General features: G+C 44.8%; 1 protein-coding gene and 1 pseudogene across 4 annotated transcripts; one reads left to right on the top strand and one right to left on the bottom strand.

The window, feature by feature from the left end:
* Positions 1-335: 335 nt before the first annotated feature.
* ZNF346 (zinc finger protein 346) lies at positions 336-27,914 on the bottom strand. 4 transcript variants are annotated; one of them, XM_059917783.1, is made up of 7 exons: positions 27,704-27,914; positions 17,561-17,664; positions 16,910-17,002; positions 15,030-15,174; positions 10,804-11,037; positions 4,200-4,293; positions 337-1,869 (listed from the first exon to the last, which is right to left on the bottom strand). In XM_059917783.1, the coding sequence occupies exons 1-7, from the start codon at positions 27,876-27,878 to the stop codon at positions 1,782-1,784; spliced, it is 933 nt and encodes a 310-aa protein (XP_059773766.1). In that variant the 5' UTR covers positions 27,879-27,914; the 3' UTR covers positions 337-1,781. The 4 variants fall into 4 exon arrangements, 3 of the variants coding, with proteins under 3 accessions (XP_059773768.1, XP_059773766.1, XP_059773767.1); XM_059917784.1 differs by having other exon boundaries at positions 338-1,869; positions 10,804-10,989; XR_009502500.1 differs by lacking the exon at positions 337-1,869 and adding an exon at positions 6,828-7,021 and having other exon boundaries at positions 4,210-4,293.
* On the top strand, positions 18,273-19,500 carry LOC132362795 (phosphoglycerate kinase 1-like; annotated as a pseudogene).

The following is a 27,914-nucleotide window of genomic DNA, read 5'->3' as shown; positions in this document are numbered from 1 at the left end:
ACACCACTCTGTACATTAGGGGAATGGAGATGAATGAGGCTAGGTCTCTGTCCTGAAGGAGTTAGCCTGGAAAGAGCCATACTGGATACGCTGCCATTCTGGCCTCCCTGTGTGTCTGTCTCCTTTCCTGCTCCCCTGCATTCCTTCTCCACACAGCAGCCACATGAGCATCTTGAACAAAGTAGACTCCCAGCTTAAACCTTCTAAAGACCTCTGTGAGGCCCTCCAGGACAGGGGGGAGGTGGATGAGCAGGTGAGCTTGTATTGAATTTAGGGCATCTGGAAGTTTTCTACAGAGCTGCCAGGCAACCGGGATGCCTGTCTCTGTCCCAAGTCTTAAAATCAGTATTTAGGGTGCTGGAAGTCTGAGCAGGGTGAGGGTGAAGGTAAAGACACACAAACTAGATCCAAATCCCAGGTCTGTTAAGTTGCAGTCTGGCTCATTGGAGAAATTGTTTATTTAGATGCTTCAGTGACCAAGAGATAGAGCATAAGCACACCCCCCCCCCCCCCACGATACATAAAGGCATTTACAGGCGAAGGGGCAGGAAGTGTGGGGAGGAGATCACGAGAGCAGCTGCAGGCTTCTTTGACCCAGTGAAGAGGGACCTCAGATGGTAACTCTCCCTGGAATTCCTGTTTGAAAGCTACAAGGTAAAGTCCACTCCCAGTGAAGTCCCAGGCCATAAAACACAGCAGTGTTAGAGAAATCTAGGTGTGGGGCCAGGGAAACGTATGTTTCCTCACTGCAGAAACTTACACCAGCTCTTTTCTTCCCTTAGGGGCCCATCCTGCTCCTTGGTCCCCAGAATCTCCTGGTGGATGATGGGGGTGGACTAGCACCACAGCAACCTGGGCAGGTGGTCTGCTGCACAAGGGGAAGGAGAGGGCTAACAGGGCTGAAGGGCATCAATTAACCTCTGAGCTGGCTGGCACAAGGCAGTTTCCTTTTAAGGGTATAGAACCATCAAGGAATTTGCATGTGGGGACCTTCCCACATGACCCTGTGTCAGAGCACCTCTGATGGAGGAGGGGAAAGGCCTCTATTGGAGGTTTCCATGATCCCACTGGGTACTGAGGCCTCCTTCGGCTCTAGCTTGTCCCTACTTGCTGCAGATTCTTAGCACCATTCAGGAACTGTGGAGAATGGGTGGTAAGAGGAATAGCAATACTCTGCCAGGATTGTGTCATTGCTCTAGAAGGAGACTTCACAGTTGGCAGAAATCTGTACAACTGGCCAGCATCTGATCCCAGGCTCAGGAAAGCTTGCACTCTTTTGGGGGAGAGGGAGTGTCATATTAACTTCAAGTTTCCATGCGGCAGCCACTTCCATCTGCCCTTTCCTGCCTAGGCCAAGGTCTGGCGTGAAAGCTCCAGGTTTCCCTGGAGATACCTAGAGCCCAGGGAGAGCTCAGTTCTTCAGCTGCAGGGACTGGTCCAAAACTGACCTGCAAAGGAAAGAAAGGCCTGGGGCCTCATGACATATAGCCCAGAGGAGCTGGGGAAGGGGAAAGGTCATCCTCCAAACTACCATTCTGGGAGACCCCAAGTCCTGTCAAGATCTCTGCTTCCCTTATCCTGACCTACAGGGCCCATTCCAAAGGGGAGGAGCAGGGGTGGATTTGCCTGGACCAATCAGAGGCTCTCTGTGGTCCACTCCTGCCTCAGGCCTGTGTATTCTCCAGGCGTAAGAAGGGAGGAAGAAGGAGCCAAGGGCTGACCATAGTCACAGAAAGTTGGCTCATGGCTGGTTCAACCTGGGGTGCTGGACAGAAACACCTCTAGTTTTCCAAGGTGGCTGAGTCTTTATGAATGGGTTGCCTTTGCATGGGAATCTGGCCCAGAGGTGATGCCACTGTTTTTGGTGACCTGTAATTTGAGAAGGAACAAAGGCACAGGGTTAGTTTGTAGTGGTTGTGATGGTATTCCAGGTAGCTTATTCCAATGATAGTACAGCTCTGCCAGGGCATGGAGTAATAAGCAGGGCAGCTCTCCTTTACTGAGGGCCACTGCATGCTAGGCACAAGGCTGGGTGTCTTGCTTCCAGTATCCTATTTCATTCTCATGCTAATTCTGCAAGGGGGGGACCAGCACCCCCATTTTACATATGAGGAAACTAAAGTTCAGAAAGTATAAGTGACCTGCCCACAGTAAGCTTTTTTTTTTTTTTTTTAGTAAGCTTTTTTTAAGTGTGGTAGATTCAGGACTGCAGCCCATGTGTTTCCTCTATACCAAATCATTTATTCTGCCTACAGGGCCCTACATGACCTAGACGGTACAGAATGACCATTCTCCCCATCACATGGAATGAAATGTGAAGTGGCTCTTCTATCCCTATCCCACTAGCACCACCTGATATTGTCTTATATGTTTATGGACTTGTTTAGGATCTGCTTCTACCACCAGAGGGGGATCCAAAGGATCAGGCAACAGCATTGGGCTTGGTTCCTACTGTAGCCCCAGTGCTCAAAACAGGAAAGCTTATCTCTAACAGCTCCCCTTATCGGGACTAGAACTTCACATATATTATCTCTAACCCTTATATCATCCCATAAGGTGAGGATAATGAGCTCCACTTGGAAATGGCAGAGCAAAATGAATGGGCTTTGAAGTCAGAGGTTTGAATCCTGGGTCTGACTCCAAGTAACTATGAGATTTTGGGCAAAGTTACTTAATCTACCTGACATTCGGTTTCCTTGGGTTGTAAAGTGTGTGTGTGGGGTCCTAATTTGGAGCTGCTGGTGCAAATTAATGAGCTTGAATTAGGTGTTCAACAAATTGTACTATAATCTTACAGAAAAGGAATTGGAGACTCAAAGAGGTTTACTGACTCACCTAAGGTCACACAGCTGGGAAGTGTAGGAAGAAAACAGTAAACAACACTAGCATTTTCAAGTCTGGGTAGCCCCAGGGTAGGGCTCAGACTGGTTCCACGTTGTCTGACAAAATTGCCACCAGCCAAGCTGCAAGGGAGGTATGCTGAAACAGGAGTGAGACACAGGCCAGGTTGCTAGGGCTTGTCTCAAGTCCATATCTAAGAGGACCCTCAAGAGTCTTCCCAGTTAAAGACATATCTATCAATAAAGCCACAGTGTGGGAGAGGAGACTTCAGGCAGAGCAGAGAGGACCAAGGATATTTTGACCCCAACACTCTGTGCTTCTACCAATTTTATTCATTCGGCTCTGTAAGCAATGCAGAACCAATCACCAAAGTCAAAGCAATCATTTCGGCAGACTTGCCTGCCTGAAACTGTTTCCTCATCTGTAAAACGGGGATAATTCCTATCTCAGAAGGTTATGCTGTGGCACACTGTCCACACTACACAGTTCCCTTCTGAGAGGCAGGGACAGAACCATGTGGGCCCTCCCCGGCAGGACCTCGCCTGTTTACATCATATGGCGCCACAACCCCCTTGTCAGCATGATGCCCTGGAGGAGCATGCTGTGAGTGAGACAAGCCTCAGTGTGAATTATGGCTCTGCCTCATAATACCACTCTGAACGGTGGTTGCCTCTATCTGTAAAATCAGAGTAATAACCCCTTCTTCCCAGGATTGTTGTGAGGATTACCTGAGAGAATTTGCTTGGCATGTGGCCTGCAACAGACCAGGAGCTCAAACAAAGAATGTTAGTCATTTTCAAGATTATCATGAACAGATGACTCTGCTAATCTCTTCCCTTCAAAGAACTTATCACAATTTGTAATTATTGGTTGTTTACATGCTTATTGTTTGTCTCCTCCCATCAGAATGTTAGGTTACAAGAGTAGGGACTGGGTCTGTCTTGGCTACCGCTCAGAGGGTGTTCAATATTTGATGAAAGAACCTGGTCATATTTGGTAATAACCGGTAGAGGGAGCTCTTGTCACATAATTGATGGCAGTGAAGACTAAGGTCTTCAGGCCAGTGGTGAGTGGGGGTGGGGAAGCTTCCCTAGTCAGACTGCTAACAGCCAAAAAATCTAGGAGACCACCAAGGGAATTGTTTATGTTTCTCTACTAAAACCTTCAGCCCAACAGGTCTAAAGGCTGGGGAGAAGCTGATGGGAGAAGAACTTTCTGTTAACTGATTGAGCTTCTGTTGACTGGCAGAAAAGACTGCCAGGATTCCCTTTTAGCCAAGGAGTACCATGGCTTTGTTCTGCTTCCAAAGCCCTGAGCTCCTGCTGCAGGCCCTTGAATTTCAAAGTATGATTACTCACTGGTTCTTGTGTTTGAAGCCGCTGACATGAGCTTGGTACTGTTCTATGGAGTTCAGCACTATCTTACATGTCTTGCAGGCGTAGCCCTTCCCGGCTGAAACACACATAAAAGTCAAGATGCTTAGTTATCCAATAAGAAGGGACCTGGGGACTGCTGCTTTTGACAGCATGTGCAAATGCCCTTCTGAGGATGGATGGGTTGGGTGAGGTTAGGTGATTGGCCCTGATAAGAATCCCAGTGGCCTCAATGCTCAGGGGGCACATGTACGCCTGGGGCTGGGAACCTCCTCGTTCCCCTCTGTGCCCTCAGTCCCAGCACTGAGCCTGGTCCAGAGTAGCTGTCTGTTGAGTAAATAAAAGATTGCTAGAACAAAGAGGTGACATTTGATGTAACTGTCTTTTCCACCTTGACTGTGCTAAGTAGCCTCATTAAGGATGCCTTTAGCTAAGAGATCTCTGGGAAGGTGCCACTCTCTTTGGGCTTGCAGTAACAGTAATTAATGAGGCCTGTTAGCAAAATCAATCTGTCTCTCTACCATGGGGCTCACAGACACCCTGTCTCACTACCAGGGCTGCTCCAATGACAAAGTGGCCTTTCTTCACATGGTCTAGCAGAGAGAGCATGGGCCAGGAACCAAGATATGGGGCTGGACTCCTGGCTCTGCATTCACGTGACCTTGGCTAAATCCCTTCCCCTTTCTGATCCTCAGCTTTACTCAACAATAAACCAATTATACCACAACCATCATACTTACAATAAAAAGCAGCTATTGTTTACCAAGTGCCTGATATAGGCCATGCACTTCATATAATTTTGATTGGTGCTCATAATTATTCTGTGAAAACCATTATCATTATTCTCTTATAGATGAGGAAAATAAGGCATGGTTACATGTCCAAGAACACAGAGTTAGTAAATGGCAAGCAGGCTTGGCTGACTGCCAAGGCTGTACTTATTCAGCATGCCAGGTCTAGCTGCGCAAGACAGGCGACTGTACACGTGACTTCAAGAGTCCTCTGACACCTTTTTTTTAAAAAAAAAAAAAGTATTTATTTTTGGCTGCATTGGGTCTTTGTTGCTGCATGTGGGCTTTCTCTAGTTGCGGCGAGCAGGGTCTAGAGCGCAGGCTCAGTAGCTGTGGCGCATGGGTTTAGTTGCTCTGCGGCATGTAGGATCCTCCCCGGCCAGGGCTTGAACCCATGTCCCCTGCATTAGCAGGCAGATTCTTAACCACTGCGCCACCAGGGAAGCCCCCCTCTGACACCTTCTGAATCATCTGCCATCCTGAAGTCTCACAGCTCTGGAGTGAGATCACGTAGGTTCAGATCCCAGCTCTATCATTTCTTACTTGTAGGACCACAGGCCAGTTACTTAATCTCTCTGGGATTTGGTTTCCTCATTTGTAAAAGTGGGGCTTCTCTGAGACTTAGGTTCCTTACCTATACAATGAGGTTAATACTAGTATCAACCTCATAAGGTTATTGTAATGATTCAAATAAAAGCAACTGGCACATAGTAAGTATGCAATAAATGTGAACTTTTGGCTTATCATCACTCTTATGAGTTCCATGAGTGATGCTGGCAAAGAGGTGGAGAGTATCTTTTAACCAGCCTTCCATGGCAGCTGCAGCTACTGAGAACACCAACGATCTCCTCTAATCCAATAAGCTAGCAGACATTCCCAGCTACATCTGTTTCTCTTGTATCTTCAGGTATTTCCTGGAAGACACATCCCTTTAAAGCATTTAAGGGGAAAATTACTGCAATCAGAATTCAGGTCTTTTTTAGACACTGAAGGCCAGAATTAATGGTTCAATACTAACAGGGAAAAGATGCATAACGGACTAGCAGGATCACCCTCCCCACAAGGTCCGGAGTTGAACCTGAAGTTGGTGTGGGGGTGACAACCACCAATGGTTAAGGGTCACTGATGCCCAGATTACAACAGCCCACTCTTATCATCTATTAAGCACCAAGCACCATGCCAAAATTCTGGATACTTATGCCCTTGGATTCTTACAACAGTGCTGCAAGATAGGTGATTAGCTCCATTTTTCAGAGCAGGAAACAGGCTCAGGGAGGTCAAGTGGTTGACCTGGGGTCAGAGCTGGGATTTGCCCTCTGGTCTGTGAAGCCCCCATTTTCCCCTCTGCACCACAGGTCTCCGGACTCTCCTATGCGAGGTACATCTCAGCACACAGTTTACTGATCTGTAAGCTAGATTCAAATCATCATTTGGGGCAAGTGAATAATTCATTGCTGCTTCTAAAAAACCAGCTTTGTCCAGTACCCACACTCATCCATTTTCATTTTACATGTTTGATATTCTGGTTTACCCCTGTGATTTTATGAAGTATAAGTCACTAGAGTTGATTTTTAAACATCTGGTTTATTTGGAAAAGCACCTGTATCTCCTCCCTTTTACTGCCAAGACTTTGGAAAGCCCTGTCTACAACTGCTTCTCCATCTCCTTGTCTCTCAATTACTTTGCAACCTATCCCCCTACACACACAAACACACACACACACGCCCTCTTTCCGAGGCCAGTGGAGGCTTCCCTGTATCTAAATTTAATGGACAAAATGAATGCTTATGTGGCCTCTTCATATTTGACCTCTCAACAGCACCTGACAGAACTGGTGACTCCTTCCTTCTTCAAAGTCTCCCCGTCCTTGGCTTTCAGCATGCCGCACTCTTGATTTTTCTTCTCTGGTGGCTCCTTCTCAGTTTCTTTTGCTGTCTCATGTTTGACCTCCACCATTTAATACTGGCAGTTCCAGAGGGCTCAATCTTGGTTTTCTTTCTTTCTCTCTTTAAATTTCTTTTTATTATTTTAAATTGTGGTAAAATACAAATAACAGAAAATTTACCATCTAATCCATTTTAAGTGTACAATTCAGTAATTGTAAAGGACAGTTCTGGGTTAGAGAAATTTGTGTTTTCATCATGTTAAGTATCTTCACATTGTCGTGTAACCAATCTCCAGAACTTTGTCATTTTGCAAAACTAAAAACCTACACCCATTATACTCCCCATTTCTCCCTCCCCCTAATCCCTGGCAACCACATTCTTTCTGTTTCTATGAGTCTGATTACTCTTGATATCTCATACAAATGAAATCATACAGGATTTGTCTTTTTGTGACTGGCTTATTTCACTGTGCGTAATGTCCTCAAGGTTCATCCATGTTTGTAGCATGTGCCAGAATTTTCAGGGGGCTCAATCTTAGATCCTTTGCTCCTTTCTCTCTAAACTCTCTAAGGGATCTCTTTTATTTCTCTGACTTCAATGACCACTTATTAGCTTAAAACATATGAAACTACCAATATTTAACAGTTTCTGACCTACCAACATGGCAATATCTCTAACCCAGACCTCTCTTTTAGGCCTAGACCTATATATCCAACTGCCTCTTGAACATCTCTACTTTGATATCTCGTGGGCATCTTAAACTCAAGCTGCCAAAACCTGGTTATCCACCTAATGGCTTCAGACTAAACCTGGGCACCATCCTTGACTGTTCCCTTTCCTTCATCTCTCACATTGGATGGCCAATTCTACTTCCTACCTACCTCTTGAATCCATCTACTCCTGTCTACCTCTACCACTGCTTAGTCCAGCCTCCCATATTCTCCAGTATGAATTATTGCAATAGTCTCACTGCTGGTCTCTCTCCACTACCCTTCCTCCCTAATTGCAAGCCATTCTCCACTTTGTATCTAGAATGATCTAATAATGCTGAAGCTGTGAATAGCTTCCCAATGCTCTTAGGATAAAGGTCCAAATCTCTAACATGACCCACAATGCCATGACTAGATACTTGCTCATCTCCCCAGCATCATGTTGCCCCACACTATCTCTCTTGTCCCTGGTCCCCTATCTTAAGTTATCTTCATAGCATCCTGTTTGTTTCCTTTTCTAAAGCTTGCCACACTTGTAGTTCATTGCTCAATGCCTGTTTTCTCTTCTAGACTCTAAGCTCCACAAGAATATGGACAATACCTGCCTTGTTTATGTAACCCAGAGGGGATGCTGAGAGCTCTGGTGGCTGGAAGGATTTGGCGACCTGAATGATATGCAGGTTTTACTTTTGACATTCTTGAGTAAATGAGAGAAATGTGAGCCTGGAGTATAAAGCAAACTCCAAGACTTGTTTAATCTGCTTGGTAGATGCTGCATCCACCCCTGGTGGGAGAGATCTGGATACTCTAGGTCATCTCACATTTGACCCATACTTGTCATGAGACACTTGCCAGAAGCCCCATGGAAACTATTCTCTGGACCTAACACAGAACCTGACTTCGGTTTCAATGCTGGCTGCCACAGCCTAGTGTGGGACCCAGAACAAATCAATTTCATCTTTCTGATCCTAATGTCCTCATTTGTGAAATGGGGATAATCAAATGTGCACAACAGAGTTGTTGTGTGGATTAAGTCAGGTAATTAAATGTGAGAGCATCTAGCCTAAGGCCTGGACTACAGCAGCCATTGGTAAGTGCAGGATGACTGACTGTCTGAAAGAACAAATGAACAAGGGTCGACTGAAGCCAGCAGGGAAAAGCCAAGCTGCTAACAACCTAAATCCTTTGCTAGGGCAGAACCCCTGTCAGCAGAAGTCACTGCTTGCACACCCTAGGTCAACATTCCACCTCTGTGAGTAAGAAGCGGGTCAGAGAGAGCTCAGTGTCTCTGCTGACATCCTGGACTCGGGAGAGCCTACAGCCAAGTACACTCAGAGCTGAAGGCAGGGAGAAGAAGTGTAAGTTTTGGAACCAGACAGAGCTACAGACCCCTACTGATGCTGTCACTTATTAACATCAGGTCATATCAGCTGTACGACCTGAGCAAGTCACTCTGAGTCTCATCTTCTTTATTGTAAAGTGGGAAAATCACAAGTATTTTATAGGAATGCTGTGGGGATCAAATTATAATGTATATATTAATATCAAAGTGGGATGTGATACCCCTTCCCCCCACCTAGATTTTCACGAAAGAATTTAGTTGATCTGTGATGAAGTCAAATGATTTAAGCCAGAAAAAAGGATCCAGGATACAGTTCTAGGATTAAATACGGTAATTTAGCTTAGATAAATGGAGGAGGGTAAATACAAGAAGGAGGCTTTGGCTTGAGATAAAAGAAAAGAATGGACACAAGTTAAGATAAGCAGCCTGAAACACTGCAGTGCCTCAGTCCTGCCAGTGGAAAAGAGATAATGAGGGAACGACCAGGGCAGGACCGAGTAAAGCTGGGGCAGGAACTGGAGCAAAAGAGGGTTAGCTGCAAGAGAACACTGGGTTGTGCTAGCTGGATGCTATATCATGAAGCAGGGCTCTGAAGAGCTTGGTTCTGAAGTTTCCAGATGCCTCAGCATATGGGATTGATCCTGTTAAAGGGAAAGGCACTGCCTATATGTAGGACGAGTAAATAAATATTAGTCATTCCTTTCTGATTTTGAAGAGGTTTCTAAAAGAGGGTCTTTCAAAGGCATTGGAAAGGCAATCCTTGGCACCCTGCTAAAGGAATCTCCCCCTTGCTGCATAGCCACCACTTTGCACCCTTCTCATCAGTCAGTATTGCCCAAGGACGGCCTGTGCTGTATGGTGCTTTGGGGTCTGGGGGGTTGTTAGAGAGGCATGATCGTTCCCCTTGCCCATATGTGGTCTGGAACATCTATGGCATCTGGGTGTTCACCTCTCCAGGATTGTGGGAAGAGCACAGATGGCTCTGAGCAAGAGCTTCCTTGCACCTGGATGCCATGGTGCTGTCTGTCTGGTGCTGCATCTTCATGGCCTGGGGAAGAAGCCCTGGGGACCCACACCAATGCTTAAGTAGGCTCCACAAGGCAGAGACTGTATCAGATTTGGTCACTACTATACCCCAATGAGAGAATGCAGCAGGTTTTCAATAAATATTTGCTGACTGAAAGAGAAAATAATAACCTCCCCCTCCCCACCCTTACTATAGGCTGTGAGTAGCTACTGTGATGGGAAGGGCTCCTAACTTTTTGTGACTGCTCACTCCTGTGATGCTGACTGGTATCTGGAGGTCAGGGCAGTAGCTAATGTTCTGAGTCAGAGTGGTCTCCTTCACCACGCTATCCCAGGGACACAGGTGGGCCTTAGCTGCTGGGAGATGAGGGATTCTGAGGACATTATAAAATCTGGCAGAGGCTGCTGAGGCCTTCACACAGGAAATGTGGATGACAGGGAGTTTAAATCAGAGGTTGCAAATTGGTGGCCCTTGCCCCAAATCTGGCTTGCAGGCAGGTTTGACTCACATAGGGTTTAAACTTTTAAAAATTTAGTTGCACATTTAAAAATCAGGAGAATTCTTATTCAAATCTGGCTTCTAGATTCTTTTGAAAAACTGAAAGATATGGTAACAACTGGCTGGAGCTGTCTAGGAGAGGCACATACCCTCAGCTGATCATATCCCCTCCTCGCTCTTTCACATATTGAAATTTCCTGTCCAGCCTCTGCAGGCATTTGAGTTTGCAATGCCTGCTTCAGAAGACCTACGGAGGAAAAGCATAGCCTTGGTGGTCCAGGGAACCCCAGCAGTCAAGCCCCGATCCAGCTCTGGGTGTGAGCTGGGCCCCTTACCTGATGAGTCAGTGACAGCAGGGTCGGCCAGCCGCCCGTAGTGTGCCATAAGTTTGAGCTTTGTCTCCTGTTTCCTGTGTTTCTTGCCCATATAATGTTGCTGAGCCATGACAGGGTCATTGAAAGTCGCGTGGCAGAGGCTGCAGAACTTGTCTGGGTCTATCATCTCTCTATTCTGGTGCAAGGCTAAGGTGGAGGCCACAAGGAAAGGGTTTGTAAGGCGTTTCGACAGAGCTGCGGTGAGAGAGTTCAAACAGAAACAATGAAAAAACCCAGAAGGTGCCAGGCTTTCGCGTATGCTGAATGCAAAGAAAGGCTGGGTCACTAGCTAATCACACCTGCAAGTGTGGCACTGCCTGTGTGAATCACACAGTGAAAATCTTCTCTAATTAAGAAGATATGGGGAGCCCAAAGACCACCTACTTTGTTCGGCAGCTTTAACTACTTCAGGCACATGAATCCTGATTTTCTTATATTCCGAGGGCTCTGCACTTCTGCTATCAAGTTGCCAAATTACAACAGATTAGAGATGTACATGCTTGCAATCTTCTCATCCCTCAGAATTCCCCAGAACTTCACAGCAAATGGGACAAGAAGTTTGGGTGTTTTATTCCCATCCTCAAAGTAGCCCAGTTATAGATCTGGAAGTCAATGCACAGATGTAGAAACTGAGGGCCTGAGGGCCTGGAGGGTCATTTAGAAAAGGCACTATACTAGGGGGGCCTTTTAGGCTACACTGCCTTCTAGGCTGAGTGGGGGAGCAGAGGATGACATTGACATTAAGTTATGAGATTTGTATATATATTTTCTCTTTTGGTCCTCAGAACTATACCATGAGGTAGGTGTCATTTTGCCACAATACAGAGAAAAACCGAGGCTCAGATGGGTGAAATGACTTACCCAAGATCACCCAGCTAATGAGTGAATACAGGTCTGTGTGACCCTAAAGACCATGTCCTCTCCTCTATGCCAGGCTGCCAGAGTGTGGCAGGGAGACCTGAAGGCTACAGTCCATGTGTTCACCTTCAGAAAACATCCCTGGCTGTGGTCCATGAATTCAGTTAATCAGAGCCTGGTATGGGCATATATGTAAGCCTCCCGTGGGCCAACAAATGTCCTGATGCTGACTGCAGGCTGCACTGCTGCTTTATAAAGTGGATGTCATGACTCACTAATGAGTCCACGTGGCTGGAATGGTGTCAATCTAGTAACCACTGCTTTAAAAATGTGGTCTAGAACCCCCACCAAAGGTGGAGGAGAGGTGGAGCTCAGCAGCACTCACAGACAGATGTTCTTTCATCTCTGTACCACTTCAATGGGAGAAGTTTTGAGGATTTTCAACAAGCCAGAAGAAACTTGCTGGCTTTTCCCACAATGGTTTTCCAGTATAGGAAATCTCAATTTCCCTGGCTATTGATTTTCCTTAGTCATTGTTTCAGCAAGTCACTGGAAAAGTAAGGTACATGTTGTAGAATATTCAATAATATGAGAAAATATTCAGTATGTGGTGTTGAGTTTAAAAAAAAAAAAAAAAAAGCAGGCTATACAGCAAACTGGTTCTTATGTCCTCGGTTCTGTAAAACAACAAAAACCATACTGGTGCTGTGTGGAAAAAAGACCAAAAGCATTGAGTAAAAGTGTGCTTTTCAGTCTTTTCCAACTTTTCTACAATGAATGTAGATTCTTGATATCAGAAAAGAAATAATCATGATCACTGAAACATAAGGGTCTTTCTTTAAAAGATACTGAAGAGAAGCATCAGAGGTGAATGGTTAAGTAAAGTTGGAGGAACCACTTAATGGACATCCAGTAAAAATGAGAGCTACAGGAGTCTTCTCTCAGGAAACAACTTGAAATATGGAAAGAGAATTCTACAGGAATGTTTGCTGTAGTGTTATTTACAAACATTAATAAAGGAGAGGGGGAAAACGTAAATGTTCACCATTAGAGGACTGGTTAAATAAATGTGCTGTGATGGGATATTGTCATTAAAAATGTTTATGAAAAAGTTTTTAATAACATGGGGAAATACAAATGTTATATTAAGTGAAAAGAGCATAAAAGAAAATTATACACGATACGATCATGTCATTATTAAAAGACGTAACGTGCAATCTATATGTGTATACTGGTATTTTGAAATGTTACCAACATATTAACAGTGTTTCTCTCTTGATGGCAGGATTTGGGTGGTATTTTACTTTCCTCTTTGTACCTTCTGCATTGTTTGAACTAGAAATAACAATAATGAGTATGCGTTGTTTTTATAAAAACAATAAGGTTAAACTATTTTATGTTTATACACATAATCTAGACATACATAAAACACATATACGCACAGATATACACACATACACATAACAAAAGATTATAGGAGAAACAGTACTCCAAAATGTTAACAGTGGTTACCTTTGAATGGTAAAATTATGAGTATTTTTCTTTCCATTTATCTATATTTTCCATATTTTCTACAACATGCTTGTATTACTTTTACATTAGAAAAATGTTTAATTTCAGAAATATAGTTATAAACTCATGTAATAACATGGAAATGTGCTTAAACTACAAAATTAAAAGTTAAAGCAGGATACAAATGGTACATGCACTATGATTATAACTATATAAAAACATACCTGTTATGTGGCAAGGGCCAAAAGTAAATATAAAACATAAACCCTTGAATATGGAATCTTTGGACCGGGCATATTCCAGGGAATTTTCCCATTTATAGAAAGTTAAGCTCATATAAACCTAAAGATAAGTGACCATATAAAGTTCTGTTCTTAAGCTAATTTCCCTTTGTCTAATGTTTAATCTTTTTGGTACCATAAATGGTACCAACACTGACTTTAAACAAAAGCAATTAGTACTAGTATAACTTAATGATGAACAAACCATAAGCAAGGCCAGTGACATGCTCCAGATGGTGGATGCCTGATCAACTACTGCATTTTATGTGGGGATTCCATTCACTGGCTATCTTGATGATGGTGATAATACTAACAATAAGAACTGTCGGAAATTCCCTGGCGGTCCAGTGATTAGGACTTGGCATTTTCACTACCGGGCCGGGTTCAATCCCTGGTCGGGGAACTAAGATCCTGCAGGCCACTTGGCCAAAAAAAAAGAGAACTGTCATTTACTGAGCGTTTATTACATCCTAGGTTCCTTGTATACCTTATTTCATCCTCAAAACCTATGAAGTAGTATTATCAACATTTTATAGGTGAGAAAACTCAGGCGTGAAGAAGTTCAGTCGTACAGATGGTAAATAGCAGTGCCAGGATTTAAACTTGGGCATCCATGACTTAATCTCTCGTTTCATAGCAGGAATACTAGATTTGGGTGTGATAAGAGAGTATAATTATGAGTGATTTTTTTCCCCTATCTTCAAAGTCTTCCAAAACATCACTGTCTTGTTTTTATAATACAGCAATTCAAAAAAGGACAAGTGTTATAGATAGTATAGTCTACTTCTTGGTCCAAAATAAAGACAGAAGCAAAAATTACCAAGAAAAAAATAAAGATCAAAGAACTTACAGTTTTGACTAACTGCAGTTAGCAGAGGTTTAAAATCCCAGAAAGTCAGGAGTTAATGAGATGAAAGTGAAGGCTGAGCCCCAGTGGTGACAAGATAAAGGGGGCTATTTTAGAAGTCACTGCACTGGGAATGAATTCATGGCAGTTGCAAATACAGTTTGCTGGGCAGTAGTGGCAGCACTGAAGTATTCAGCTTCGAAAGGCAAGTCCCTGTCTTGGGGAGAACAGGCAGCTTTGAGGATTAAAGTGAGCAGGGCATAACCTGAGCACACGAAAAAGACAAGGATTTAGCTTTTAACTTGGAATGCATGGCAATAGGGCAGGTGGATGCTAGGAGGGAAAAATCTAAGTGAGAGAGGCAGGAGATAGAATGCTCTCCTGGTGTGCATAGCCTGGAGGACTTTGGCACTCCTGACTTATAATTATTTGTAAGGACAAAAGCTCAGGGCTAAGAAGCTTCTATAGAGAAAAACTGATGTAACCAAAGAAAGGGAGGTTAGGTGAGTACAACTCCGAGGATACATTTCAATGAAGCTGGGTCTACTTTGATATTTTTAAGGGCTCTCAAAAGCAGTTCAACCTCTTCAAGTCTGTGGCCCCAGTGAGCATTTCTGGGAGCACCTGGCATTGGTGCCTTGAGGACGGGAGGGGTCCCGATACATAGCACCACTCAGGAAAACCAGTACCTTCCACCTTAGTGGATTGCTGCTTCAGCTTTAAGTTCTTTGCGTGGGTCTTCCCCAGGTAGTGCGACTGGGCCACGACAGGGGAGGAAAAGGTCATGTTACAGATGGGGCAGCACTGGTTCTTGTCTTTGCTTCTGCTGCTCTTCTGGTTAGGAGAAAGAACACAGGTCTGATCACGCCACTGCCCGGCCAGAAAATCTTCACTGGTTCCCCACTGCCCATAGGAGAATGGGCATTCAAGGCCCCCTTCACACACTAACCCCAACCTACCTTTCTGGATTCTTTTCCAGCTACTTCATCCCATGCTCTACTCACCATTCCCCATTTTGTTCTCTGCTACTTCCTTGTTTTACTTGGGCCATTCCTGCTGCCTAGAATGATCTTCCTTTCTTTACTGCCTGGCATATGTCTGCTTAGCCTTCAAGGCCCAGATTAAATATTACCTCTTCTGAGAGACTTTTACTCAAGAAAATTACTCAGTAAACAATTATCAAGCCACTTTGTGTGATTATTCCAGGAAGAACTAATCTTGTTCTTCCTCTGTACTCCTGGAGTGCATTAAATAGACCTCTATCATACCACTTGCTTGTCACCCCAAACTGACAGTGTCACAGCTTAGGAGACTTTTCTGTGAACTAAAGTGCAACATTTGGGCAAAGACTGTTGGATTCATCTTTGTTTCCTATCCTTAGCACTCTGCTGGAGTCTGGCACACAGCAGATGTTCAGGGTTTGATGAACAAGCAGATCATTGGGTTTTATTTCATGATTATGATTAGGCTAGAAAACAATGTACTTCAAGTCTATATTAAGAGTTCCCAGCCTCTCTCTGAATACAGTATTCATTCTAATATAGCATTTTTCAACCTTGGTACTATTGACATTTTGGGCTGGATAATTCTTTGTTGGACGGGGAGGGGCCCTTGATCTCATTAGAACTACTGGGCCACTCCAAGAGTAGAAGGATCAGAGATATAAAGAGGTGAAGTGACTTGCCCAGGGTCACAGAGTTGATCTTGTCTTTCTGGATCCTAAATCACAAGAAGGGCAACCAGGGGATGAGCCAGTGAATTTGGAGAAGGGATGAGCAAGGCCCTTCCAAACCTGTGGTCCCTATGACAGGGAGGCACAGGTTGTAGTGTAAGCTCTTACTGAGCATCCACTAGGAATTGGAATTTTACCTCACAATACCCTTAAGAGGTAGGAACTATTATCTCCATTTTATGGGTGAACTACAGAGAGGTTAAGTGACTTGTCCAAAGTCACCCGACCAGTTAAGCTGCAGAGCTAGTATTGGGCCCTAGTCTGCTGACTTCATCTCATGACATTTGCACAGCCTGCTATGGAACAAAAATAATGGTACACCTGAGGGACTGGGGTTGTTTCAGCATAATTCTCACAGTATTTCTAAGGCAAAAAGCAAACGTGCTGGAAAAGTGTTTATTCCACTTGTTTATTCCAAATATTCAAGTATTGAACTCAGCTCTTTCCCCCAGATCTCAAGAAAGCAAGCAACCTGGCTTTCTTCCACTTTCTCTTCTTGAGTAGGGAATGGACAGCTGTCCTACTCTAACAAACCACTGACAATGGCTCCATTTACTGAGCCCCTACTATGTGCCAGGCTCTGTGTTGGGTGCTTTAATAAACCTTCCTTCATTTTAGTTTGGAAAAATCCTGAAAGGTAGTTGACATTAGCATCCTTATTATTATAGAGGAAGAAATCAAGGCTCAGAGAATTAATAAGACTTGCCCAAGTCACACGACAGGGCCAGGATTTGAAGCCAAGTCAGTCTGACTCAAAGCCCATGCTCCTTCCACCACACCAACCTGCCTGCTGGCTTCATCAGGAAGTGAGCAGTCTCAACATGGTAGCTGTATTACCTGATCTGAGTCTAGCTTCTTCGTGTCCCCCTTTAATGTCTCCATTCCATGGATTGCTAGGTATCTCTTCACTTTGTTGGCATGTTTTTTGCTCTGCAAGAACCCAGGAAAAAGATCAAAGATAGCTAAATGCCATTTCATGTCTAAGGCACTCAAAAACACTTACTAGATTTTCATCTGATTCATCCTCACAGACACTTTTGAGGAGGAGAGGGTGGGGGAAGAAACCTAGTTTATTGAGTTCCTACTCTGTAAAAGTACTTAAATGCTGTCAAATCTAATCTTCACAATAATTTATGAGAAAATTATCATCATCTCAATCTTATAGATGAGGAAACTGAGGCTGAACATAGTGACGTTTCTTGCCCAAGATGAGTAACAGAGATGTGATTCAAACACAGGTCTATTTAAAGCCAAAGCATGTACTTTCTACTGTACCAAGCTGCATGGGAACATATAAGTGTAATGATCCTGATTTGGATGGAAGAAATGAGACTCAGAAAAATTAAGTCAATCTTCAAGTCACAGCCAACATGCATGGAGGCAACACCTGGGTGGCTAAAAAGGAATTCACTGCACAAGCCAGGGAGAAGTGGGGGTTTGACACTGGGTCTGGAAAAATAAAGCAGTACTAAAGGTACAAGGGCATACCTGGTAGTGTGCCAGCTTCTGGGACTCAGAAATTAGCAAGGCGCAGCAAACCTTACACTGGGTGTTGGTGAAGAGACACTGGTTCTTCTGGATCATGTGTTCCACTACAGAGAGGAAAATAAAAAATCTTTGAGTTAAAAACCTGCCTCAACAGTACTGTCTTTGAACCCTGCCTCAAACGCAGGCACTGAGTAATGGAATGCCATACTATTAAATCGGCAAACCTCAGCCACCCCTCCCCTACTGCTTTCATGACTCATGCTATATTCTCGTGCCACCTCACCTGTAACTTACTTTATACTTTTATGTACGCCAACTTTCTTTCTTTCTTCTTTTTAAATGATTATTATTATTTATTTATTTATTTTTGGCTGTGCCACATGGCATGTGGGATCTTAGTTCCCCGACCAGGGATGGAACCCATGCCCCCTGCAGTGGAAGCGTGGAGTCTTAGCCACTGGACTGCCAGGGAAGTCCCTATGCCAACTTTCTTTACTAAGTAAATTCTTTTAAAAAGGAATCTTTAAATTATAAACAAGTAAATACCAATAAAAATAAATACAATAAAAATGAAACAATTCTAGCCAGATACTGGTGTGAGAGGCTTGCAGTTCTCTCTAAAAAGAACATTAAGAGAATGGCAAATGCAGTCTCTGCTGCTGTCACTGCCCCAGTCTCTTCCCCCGGCCTCTTGCTGCCACTGAATTGCCAAGATGTCACTTTCTAACAAGCTGACTCTGGACAAGCTGGATGTGAAGGGGAAGCGGGTCATCATGAGAGTGGACTTCAATGTTCCTAGGAAGAACAACAAGATAACAAACAACCAGAGGATCAAGGCTGCCGTTCCAAGCACCAAATTCTGCTTGGACATTGGAGCCAAGTCAGTTGTTCTTATGAGCCATCTGGGCCGGCCTGATGGTGTCCCCAGGCCTGACAAGTACTCCTTGCAGCCAGTTGCTGTAGAACTCAAATCTCTGCTGGGCAAGGATGTTTTGTTCTTGAAGGACTAGAAAGCTTGTGCTGACTTGGCTGCTGGGTCTGTCATCCTGCTGGAGAACCTTTGCTTTCACGTGGAGGAAGATGGGAAGGGAAAAGATCCTTCTGGGAACAAGGTTAAAGCTGAGCCAGCCAAAACAGAAGCCTTCCGAGCTTCGCTTTCCAAGCTAGGGGATGTGTATGTCAATGATGCTTTTGGCACTGCTCACCGAGCCCACAGCTCCATGGTGGGAGTAAATCTGCCAAAGAAGGCTAGAGGTTTTCTGATGAAGAAGGAGCTGAACTACTTGGCAAGGCCTTGGAGAGCCCAGAGCGACCCTTCCTGGCCATCATGGGCGGAGCTAAAGTTATGGACAAGATCCAGCTGATCAATAATATGCTGGACAAAGACAGTGAGATGATTATTGGTGGTGGAATGGCCTTTACCTTCCTTAAGGTGCTCAACAACATGGAGACTGGCACTTCTCTGTCTGGGATCCAAGATTTTCAAAGACCTGATGTCCAAAGCTGAGAAGAATGGCGTGAAGATTACCTTGCCTGTTGATTTTGTCACTGCTGATAAGTTTGATGAGAATGCCAAGACTGGCCAAGCCACTGTGGCCTCTGGCATACCAGCTGGCTGGATGTGCTTGGACTGTGGTCCTGAGAGCAGCAAGGAGTGTGCTGAGGCTGATGCTCGGGCTAAGCAGGTCGTGTGGAATGGACCTGTGGGCGTATTTGAATGGGAAGCTTTTGCCCGAGGAACCCAAGCCCTCATGGATGAGGTGGTAAAAGCCACTTCCAGGGGCTGCATCACCATCATAGGTGGTGGAGACACTGCTACTTGCTGTGCCAAATGGAACACGGAGGATAAAGTCAGACATGTGAGCACTGGGGGTGGTGCCAGTTTAGAGCTCCTGGAAGGTAAAGTGTTTCTTGGGGTGGATGCTCTCAGAAATGTTTAGTACTTTCCTGCCTTTTGGTTCCTGTGCATAGCCTCTAAGTCAATTTAGCACTTTCTGCATCTCCACTTGGCATTAGCTAATATCTTCCCCCGTCAAGATTCGGCTAGTGGCCAAGAGATGTAGCGCCAGGAACCCTTAAACAGTTGTACGGCATCTCAGCTCACATCTACTGCACCCTGGATTTGCCTACATTCTTTAAGATCCTATTTGAATTTCTTAGAGACTAAACCATTGTGCATTCTAGAGTGCATATATTTATATTATGCCTGTTAAAAGAAAATGAAAAAAAAAAAAAAAAAAAAGAAAATGAGCTGTGTTAGCTTAGTTCTCTTTATGAAGTAGCTTATGCTGATTAGCTTTGTCATTGTTTCACCACTCAGCATGGAAACAAAATGAAATTCCAATTGTTGGTAGGGAGCAAGAAGAAGTTGGTGATCTATTAAATAAATAATAAAAAATATCCATTGAAACTAGAAAAAAAAAAGAGAGAGAGAGAGTGGCAACTGTGAGGAGAGGTGTTAAGATATCGTAGCACCCAACTGAGATGACTTCCCAGACAGAATCGGAAGAATTGAAAGACTTGAAAAGAGAATAATTTTCTCACTGTTCGTTTTTTAAAAAATTAATTAATTAATTAATTTTTGGCTGTGTTGGGTCTTCGTTGTGTGTGGGCTTTCTCTAGTTGCAGAGGCAGGGGCTACTCTTCGTTGCAGTGTACAGGCTTTTCATTGCGGTGGCTTCTCTTGTGGGGCATGGGCTCTAGGTGCACAGGTTTCAGTAGTTGTGGCGTGCAGGCTCAGAAGTTGTGGCTCATGGGCTCTAGAGCGCAGGCTCAGTAGTTGGGGTGCATGGGCTTAGTTGCTCCGTGGCATGTGGGATCTTCCCGGACCAGGGCTCGAACCCCTGTCCCCTGCATTGGCAGGTGGATTCTTTTTTTTTTTTTTTTTAATTAATTTATTTATTTATTTTTAATGCTATTCTTCTCTGCTTACATTCTTTTTATTTATGTATGTATGGCTTTGTTGGGTCTTCGTTTCTGTGCGAGGGCTTTCTCTAGTTGTGGCAAGCGGGGACCACTCTTCATCGCGGTGCGGGGGCCACTCTTCATTGCGGTGCGCGGGCCTCTCACTATCGCGGCCTCTCGTTGCCGAGCACAGGCTCCAGACGCGCAGGCTCAGCAATTGTGGCTCACGGGCCGAGTTGCTCCGCGGCATGTGGGATCCTCCCAGACCAGGGCTTGAACCCGCGTCCCCTGCATTGGCAGGCAGACTCTCAACCACTGCGCCACCAGGGAAGCCCCGGCAGGCGGATTCTTAACCACTGCGCCACCAGGGAAGTCCCTTCTCACTGTTCTTGATCTGATTTTGAAACATCTAAAATTACCTAACGGACTTCCCTGGTGGTGCAGTGGTTAAGAATCCGCCTGCCAATGCAGGGGACAGGGGTTCGAGCCCTGGTCCGGGAAGCTCCCACATGCCGCGGAGCAACTAAGCCCATGCACCCCAACTACTGAGCCCACGAGCCACAACTACTGAAGCCCGCACGCTTAGAGCCTGTGTTGCGCAACAAGAGAAGTCACCGCAATGAGAAGCCCGTGCACTGCAATGAAGAGTAGCCACCACTCGCCGCAACTAGAGAAAGCCTGCTCACAGCAACGAAGACCCAATGCAGCCAAAAAAACAAATTACCTAACGTGTCACACAAGTTCCACACCATAGGAAACTACAGTATTAACCTGTGCTTAATTGTTGGGCCTGGAAAACAAAGCTTTACTTTTTGAGGAGGGAGTAAAATCTCACTCAAGGCATGAGTTCTATCATGACATCGATAATCTGAGGCAGGGGTAGAATCTAGAAAACCGTGAGGGGATGGCAAATTCATGTGTTTTATCTTCTATTCTGGACCAAAAAGTGGGCAAGATTCCCTGGAGGGAGGTTTTTGGTGGGGAACTTTTAAGGTGCCTCTCCCTACTCCACAAGATATAAAGCTTATTTATGCCAGCCCTTTTGGGAAGAAGGGCTGTTGTCTGGCTACATTTCTGGCCCTGAGGGTCTTTTGTTTATTTCCCTATTTTTCTCCTACAGTGTTTGGTAGATTTTTGTGAAAGACTGTGGCTGCCTCAGCCGTGCTCAGAGAAACCAACAGAAGTGGGTCTGTGAACACATCTGGGCCAGAGCTTTTTAAAGGGAGGGTGAGAGGCTCCTCAGAATGCAAAGCCCATAAAGGGAAAATGCTACCCAGGAGTCAGGATAGAGCCATTCTCTCCTCGCCTGGAGATGATGGATTTTGTTTTATTAAAGGAGACGGGGTTCCCTTTCAAGGATATTCAGAATCTGACTCCCAAAGACTAAACAGGGCAAGGACCATGTCACTTATGATTTTGTATACCCAGTATCTAATAAAATGCCTGACCCAGAATGGCCATCATTAAAAACTCTACAAATAACAAATGCTGGAGATGGTATGGAGAAAAGGGAATCCTCTTACGCTGTTGGTGGGAATGTAAATTGGTGCAGCCACTGTGGAAAACAGTATGGAGGTTCCTCAAAAAACTAAAAATAGAGTTGCCATATGATCCAGCAATCCCACTCCTGGGCATATATCCAGCCAAAATTATAATTCAAAAAGATACATGCACCCCTATGTTCATAGCAGCACTATTCACAATAGCCACGACATGGAAACAACCTAAATGTTCATTGATAGATGAATGGATAAAGAAGATGTGGTACATATATACAATGGAATACTACTCAGCCATAAAAAAAGAATGAAATAATGTAATTTGCAGCAACAAGGATGGACCTAGAGATTATCATACTAAGTGAAGTCAGAAAGAGAAAGACAGGGACTTCCCTGGTGGCGCAGTGGTTGGGACTCCGTACTCCCAATGCAGGGGGCCCAGGTTTGATCCCTGGTCAGGGAACTAGATCCCACATGCATGCCCCAACTAAGAGTTCGCATGCCACAACTAAGGAGCCCACCTGCTGCAACTAAAACCCGGTGCAACCAAATAAATAAATAAAATAAATATTTAAAAAAAAAAAAGAGAAAGACAAATACCATATATCACTTATATGTGGAATCTAACATATGACACAAATGAACTTATCTACAAAACAGAAACAGACTCACAGACATAGAGAACAGACTCATGGTTGCCAAGGGGGAGGTGGGAGAGGGATGGATTGGGAGTTTGGGATTAGTAGATGCAAACTATCATATATAGAATGGATGAAACAACAAGGTCCTACTGTATAGCACAGGGAAGTATATTGAATATCCTGTGATAAACCATAATGGAAAAGGATATGAAAAAGAATATATGTGTATATGTATGTATATATGTGAAACTGAATCACTTTGCTATACAGCAGAAATTAACACATTGTAAATCAACTATACTTCAATAAAATAAATTAAAAATAAAATCCCTAACCCACAGGAGGGGCTCGGTGAATACCTGCTGAATAAATGAAATACATCTCTTTGGCCTCAGAGAATACACTCACACAGTTCACAATTATGTATTCAGAATGCCTTCTACGTGCCAGCAATGGGTTTAGTGCTGGGGCCATGTCAACAAATAAGAGAGAGTACAAAGTAAATGAATAAGCAAGATGGTGACAGAGAGTGAGAAATATTATGAAAACAAGCAAACAAAGTAAGTGGTAGAGAACGATGGGGCAGTATAGTCAGTGAAGACCATGCTAGGGAGGTGTTAGCCACAAGAACGTCTGGGGGAAACTTTTCCAACCTGAGACAGTGTCAAGTCTCTGAGGCAGGGATGAGACTGGCATATGCAAGGACTGAAGAGAAGGACAGTGTGGATAGAGTATGGTGAATGAGAGAATAGTGGTAGGAAATAAAGTTGGAGAGAGCCTGAGGCCTACCAGATCATGTGGAATGAGTATAAGGCCTCATAAACCATGGTATGAACTACAGATTTTATTCTTAGTGCAATGAGAGGTGACAAGATATGGCTTATGTTTTGAAAAGATTAGTCTGTTCGTTGTGTCAGCAGATTGTATGGGAATAGGAATGGAAACAGGAAGAACAGGGAAGAGGCTGTTGCAGTCTTCTAGGCAATAGATGATAGAAATTTGGACTAGGCAGGTTGTCAGTGGAGATGAGAAAAGTTGATGGATTTGGAATTATGTTCTGGAAGTAGATCTGACATCCAATTTCTTTGATTGGATGTAGGGGGTGAAGTAGGACAGCATTCAAGGATAACTCCTAGGTTTTGAATTTGAGCAACTAACAGATGAGAACTGGAGGAAGACAGCCTTGGAGGAGAAATTAAAGACTTTTCCTTTGGCTATATTAAACATGAGTGGTCTATCACATACATGGGTAGAGATATCAAGTAGTCAGCTAGAGATTCAGGCCTAGAACTTGAGGGAAAGGTCAGAGCTGGAGATACAAATTGAGACTCCTAGGATTGAGTCTTGGACCCTCCAAATTCAGAAGTCAGGCAGAGGAAGTGAAGTTGAATATAAAATGAGTAGGAGGTGGGACTTCGGCTATAGCAGAGTGAGGAGATCCTCTTCACCCAAGGCAACTAAAACACTGGACAAAACTGACAAAAACAATCCCTTCAGTACCCTGGAAATTGACCAAAGGCACTTAACAATCTGGGAAGCACTTATGCTTGTACATCTGCTGAACTACGGGTGAGAAGAGCGGGAATCTGGGACTGCTCTCATCCTCTCCCACACTCAGTCAGTGCAGAGGTTCTACCAGGAAGAGGTAGGATGTGAGAACCAATAGCTTCCCTGTGGAAGAGGAAACCACTTGATTTGGAGTGGTGGGCAACGCCCCTATCTAGTGATAATGTTGGTGGAAGTGATGGTCTCAGAGGTAGGTGAGGAGGAAAGGCCAAAGGCTCTACTATAGCCTTTGCTGTGTCATGTTTGTGGCTGAGACTGTGTGGCAGTGGGGACCTAAGACGGCCCAAGTTAGCCACATACTCCTGGCCAACTCTGAGGTTGTACACATGCACAGAAGAGATGCAAAAGGCCCTGACAGAAAGTAAAAGCCAGGGCTGACTTTAAAATGGCTTGAACTTTGAATGTACTTTCCTACCTACCTACAGATCCAACCGAGGCCTTTACTGGCTCCAGGTGTTTACTGAATCACTGGCTGACTACTAAGCAACATATAGACACATGGAAGACAGAAATTATAAAAAAGAACCAAATTGGGAATATTTGCTCTTAAAGTCTTCAGCTACCATGTAAGCGATTTTATTCCAAGCTGTGAGGAAGCCTAAACTATTCCATGCATGAAATCACATGGAGAGACCCTGAAACTATGTGAAAAAAGAGATGCCCGGCCAGCCTCCAGAAGTTCCATCCCACTGCTGTTTCAGCTCTAGCCACTATCTGACTGCAACTGCGTAAGAGACCTTGAGTCAGAACTGTCCAGCCAACCCTTTCCTGAATTCCTGACTCACAAAATCTGTGAGAGGTTCATGAGGTTGGAGGAAGCTAAGGTCCACAGAGGGAAAAAGAACTTGTATGAATTATCAGAATTCTGAGATGGTGGCCTGAATGTGAATCCCTGTTTCCCAGATATCCACATACAATTCTAATCCAATTACCAATTACCAGAGGGGACAGGTTTGATACAGGAAATTAGGTGCTTAGAAAATCATTGGAAAGGCTGAAGGTACTAGGTTGAGCCTTCCAGAAATGTCTCTAGGAACAATGCATAACTGTTCCAACAGGTGAGCTACAATCTCTGAGGCCTCCACTGCAGCCTTGCTGGAAGTAAGACGCTTCCATTGTCATTGAACATGCCTCTTAACATATGAAGCTGGAGAATGGATGCTGGAACACTGATGTAAGAAGATCTTACAGTTCCACGACCTTTCTTGACAGTAACAATAGCTGTAGAAATATGATCTTCACTGCATTTCTGCCTTCCAAATCTTATGAGAAGGCATCTGATTGGCAGGATTTATTTTGTATCCATATTGTAGACAATCAGAAGAGGTATCGGGCAGAGGCTGAGAGATCTAGAATGTGACATAGAGGGCTGATTTTCATAGGGTCATGAAGTAGGGACAGTAAGTCTAGCCATATCAACAACTAAATTAAATGTCAATAGTTTAAACAGCCCACTCAAAAGGCAGAGATTATTAGAGAATAAAAAAAAGCAAGATTTATACAATGGAATTCTATTTAGCAATAAAAAGGAATGATGTATTAATACACACTACAATTTGGCTGAACCTCAAAAACATGCTGAGTGAGAGAAGCCAAATGAAAAAGACTATATATTATAGGATTCCATTTACATGAAAGGTCCAGAAAAGGCAAATTTATAGAGACAGAAAACAGATTAGTGGTTGCCAAAGGCAGGAGGTAAGAGAGGGGATTTAATGTAAAGGAGCACAAATTGGAGTGATGGAAATATTCTAAACTGGACTAGGGCTATACAACTCTATACTTTTACTACAATTAATTGAATTTTACAGTTACAATGGGTGAATTTTATGGTATGTAAATTATAACTCAATGAGAAAACAAAAATTATAACTAAGAGAAAATAAAAAACCAAGGTGAGTAGGACTTGGTGTTATAGTTATCTACCTAGACCTCAAATAAATTATTGGACAAAGTGAGGAGAGCAGGGAAATGAACTGGGTTCTAAATGACTGTGTGCATTCATACACACGTAAACAGTTCACTTCCCAGAGCACAGCTGCTGTGTTCTCTGCTTCAATGTCCAGGGCATGCCTTCCCTATCCCCTGAGGACAAAGGTCGCTTCCTCTTTGTGTACCCTCAACTCTTAGACTTCCCACTTCACTGCACCCACTACATTACACTGCAACTGTCTGGGTGTCTGCTTCCTGGATTAGACTACAAGCCCCTCCAGGGCAAGGACAGTATTATTCTCAACTCTGTAGCTCTGATGCCCAGCCAATCCCGGGAACAGAGCAGGCGTTAGTGAATGTTGGTCAAATTAATGAAAGGAAAATTGCGGGCGGTGGAGGGTGGAGGAGAGGCAACTTTGTGCCAAACAAGTTTCAAAGTATGAGGGTGAGGGGGATAGGAGCCTCTTATTAATTTAGGAGTCAGACTAGACTAGTTTTTAAATCGGAGAAGTATACATCAGGGTACAGGTCTGTATACCACCCCAACTTTAAACATATCTTCCTTGGATGTGGTCAAAAATTCCATTTTATCCCAGGACAATCAGTTGACAAGCAACATATTAACTTTCCAAGATTAGTCTGCTTAGCAAGCAAACAAACCTTTACAGAAATCTGATTTCCCTGCAGATTACCTGACAGCATTAGCACAAAAGCCCAGTTTGTGTACTTCTGGGTTAGAGTTAAGCAGCTAGCTCTGCTAAGGACTGTGAAGGGGGTCACAAAACGGGGTCAGAGCAGCTCTTTCCATCCTCCTCTTTCTATCTCCATCTTACCCAGAGCTAGGTCAAGTGCAGAACAAGCTGGGAAGCTTCAGCCCACAAGTGCCCCCCCTAGACGCACTTGTCTATCCTGTTCTCCACAACCTTGGGTCAAGCGTGGGATACAACAAGCTGGAGCCATAGTATACCCCGGCCAGGCTCTCGGGCTCCTGGCCCCCATATTAGAAAAGGGATTCAAGTGGTGGAGACAGGTGACACCAAGAAACAGGGGTAAGCCAGGGCTCAGTCTCCAAGTTCAGGAGGAACACTGAGGTATGGAGAACGCCTTCTAGAGCCCTCGGAAGTGTGGGGCATGAGAGAAGAGAGGCAAGAGACACTAGGGGTGGGGCAACCTGGAGACTGGGATGGTGAAGGGGTTATGAGGCTGGCGGGGAAGGTTCTGAGGGTCTCCGAAACGGCGTGGACGGCACGCCCGGAGGATTCCAGTCCTCAAGTTGAGGAAGAGGTAAGCTCTCGCGGGTGAGGAAGGCGGGGTAAAGAACCACGCGGCCAGAGCGTGAGAAGGCCCTTGACCATTTGCGCGCGCTTCCTGTGGCGCACGGCCTGGATTTTCAGGGGAGCTGGCACAAGGCGCCCGAGTCTTGGTGAGGTGCACGAGTCAGGGAGTCCCGGGGCGCATCACGCAAGGGGGCGGGCCGGGCGCCAGAGGGTGTGACCGTAGACCCGGGGGCTGGTCCGCGTCCCCGCCCCGCGCTTTCGCCACTCTCCGCGAAAGGAGCAGGGGGGCGAGTGTCTTCCTGCCTCTGAAGCACCCGGACTCACCTTCCTCCCTCCCCACTGGTTGGGCCCCGGACACTGCTTCCCAGAGGCGGCGCGCCCTCTCGCGGTCGAAGCGCAGCCCGTCGGGTTCCCGGCCCTCCCGCTCCTCCGAGTTGTTGTACGGCCGGGCCGCGCCGCTGTCCGCGGCCTCCGCGGTGCCCAAAGCGGAATACTCCATCTTCCCCACAAACCCTAACCGGCCGATAGCCGCTCA

The sequence above is a fragment of the Balaenoptera ricei genome, chromosome 3 (assembly GCF_028023285.1).
Source record: "Balaenoptera ricei isolate mBalRic1 chromosome 3, mBalRic1.hap2, whole genome shotgun sequence".
Taxonomy (NCBI): domain Eukaryota; kingdom Metazoa; phylum Chordata; class Mammalia; order Artiodactyla; family Balaenopteridae; genus Balaenoptera; species Balaenoptera ricei.
Note: the sequence above shows the minus strand (reverse complement) of the source record. Positions and strands in the feature narration are given on the sequence as shown.

Coding starts and splice junctions, on each gene's coding strand:
- ZNF346 (XM_059917783.1), bottom strand. CDS start 27,878: ATGGAGTATTCCGCTTTGGGCACCGCGGAGGCCGCGGACAGCGGCGCG. Junction 17,665..27,703: donor ACCAGTGGGGAGGGAGGAAG/GTGAGTCCGGGT, acceptor TCCTCTCTGTAG/TGGAACACATGATCCAGAAG. Junction 15,175..16,909: donor AGAAGCTAGACTCAGATCAG/GTAATACAGCTA, acceptor TCTCCTAACCAG/AAGAGCAGCAGAAGCAAAGA.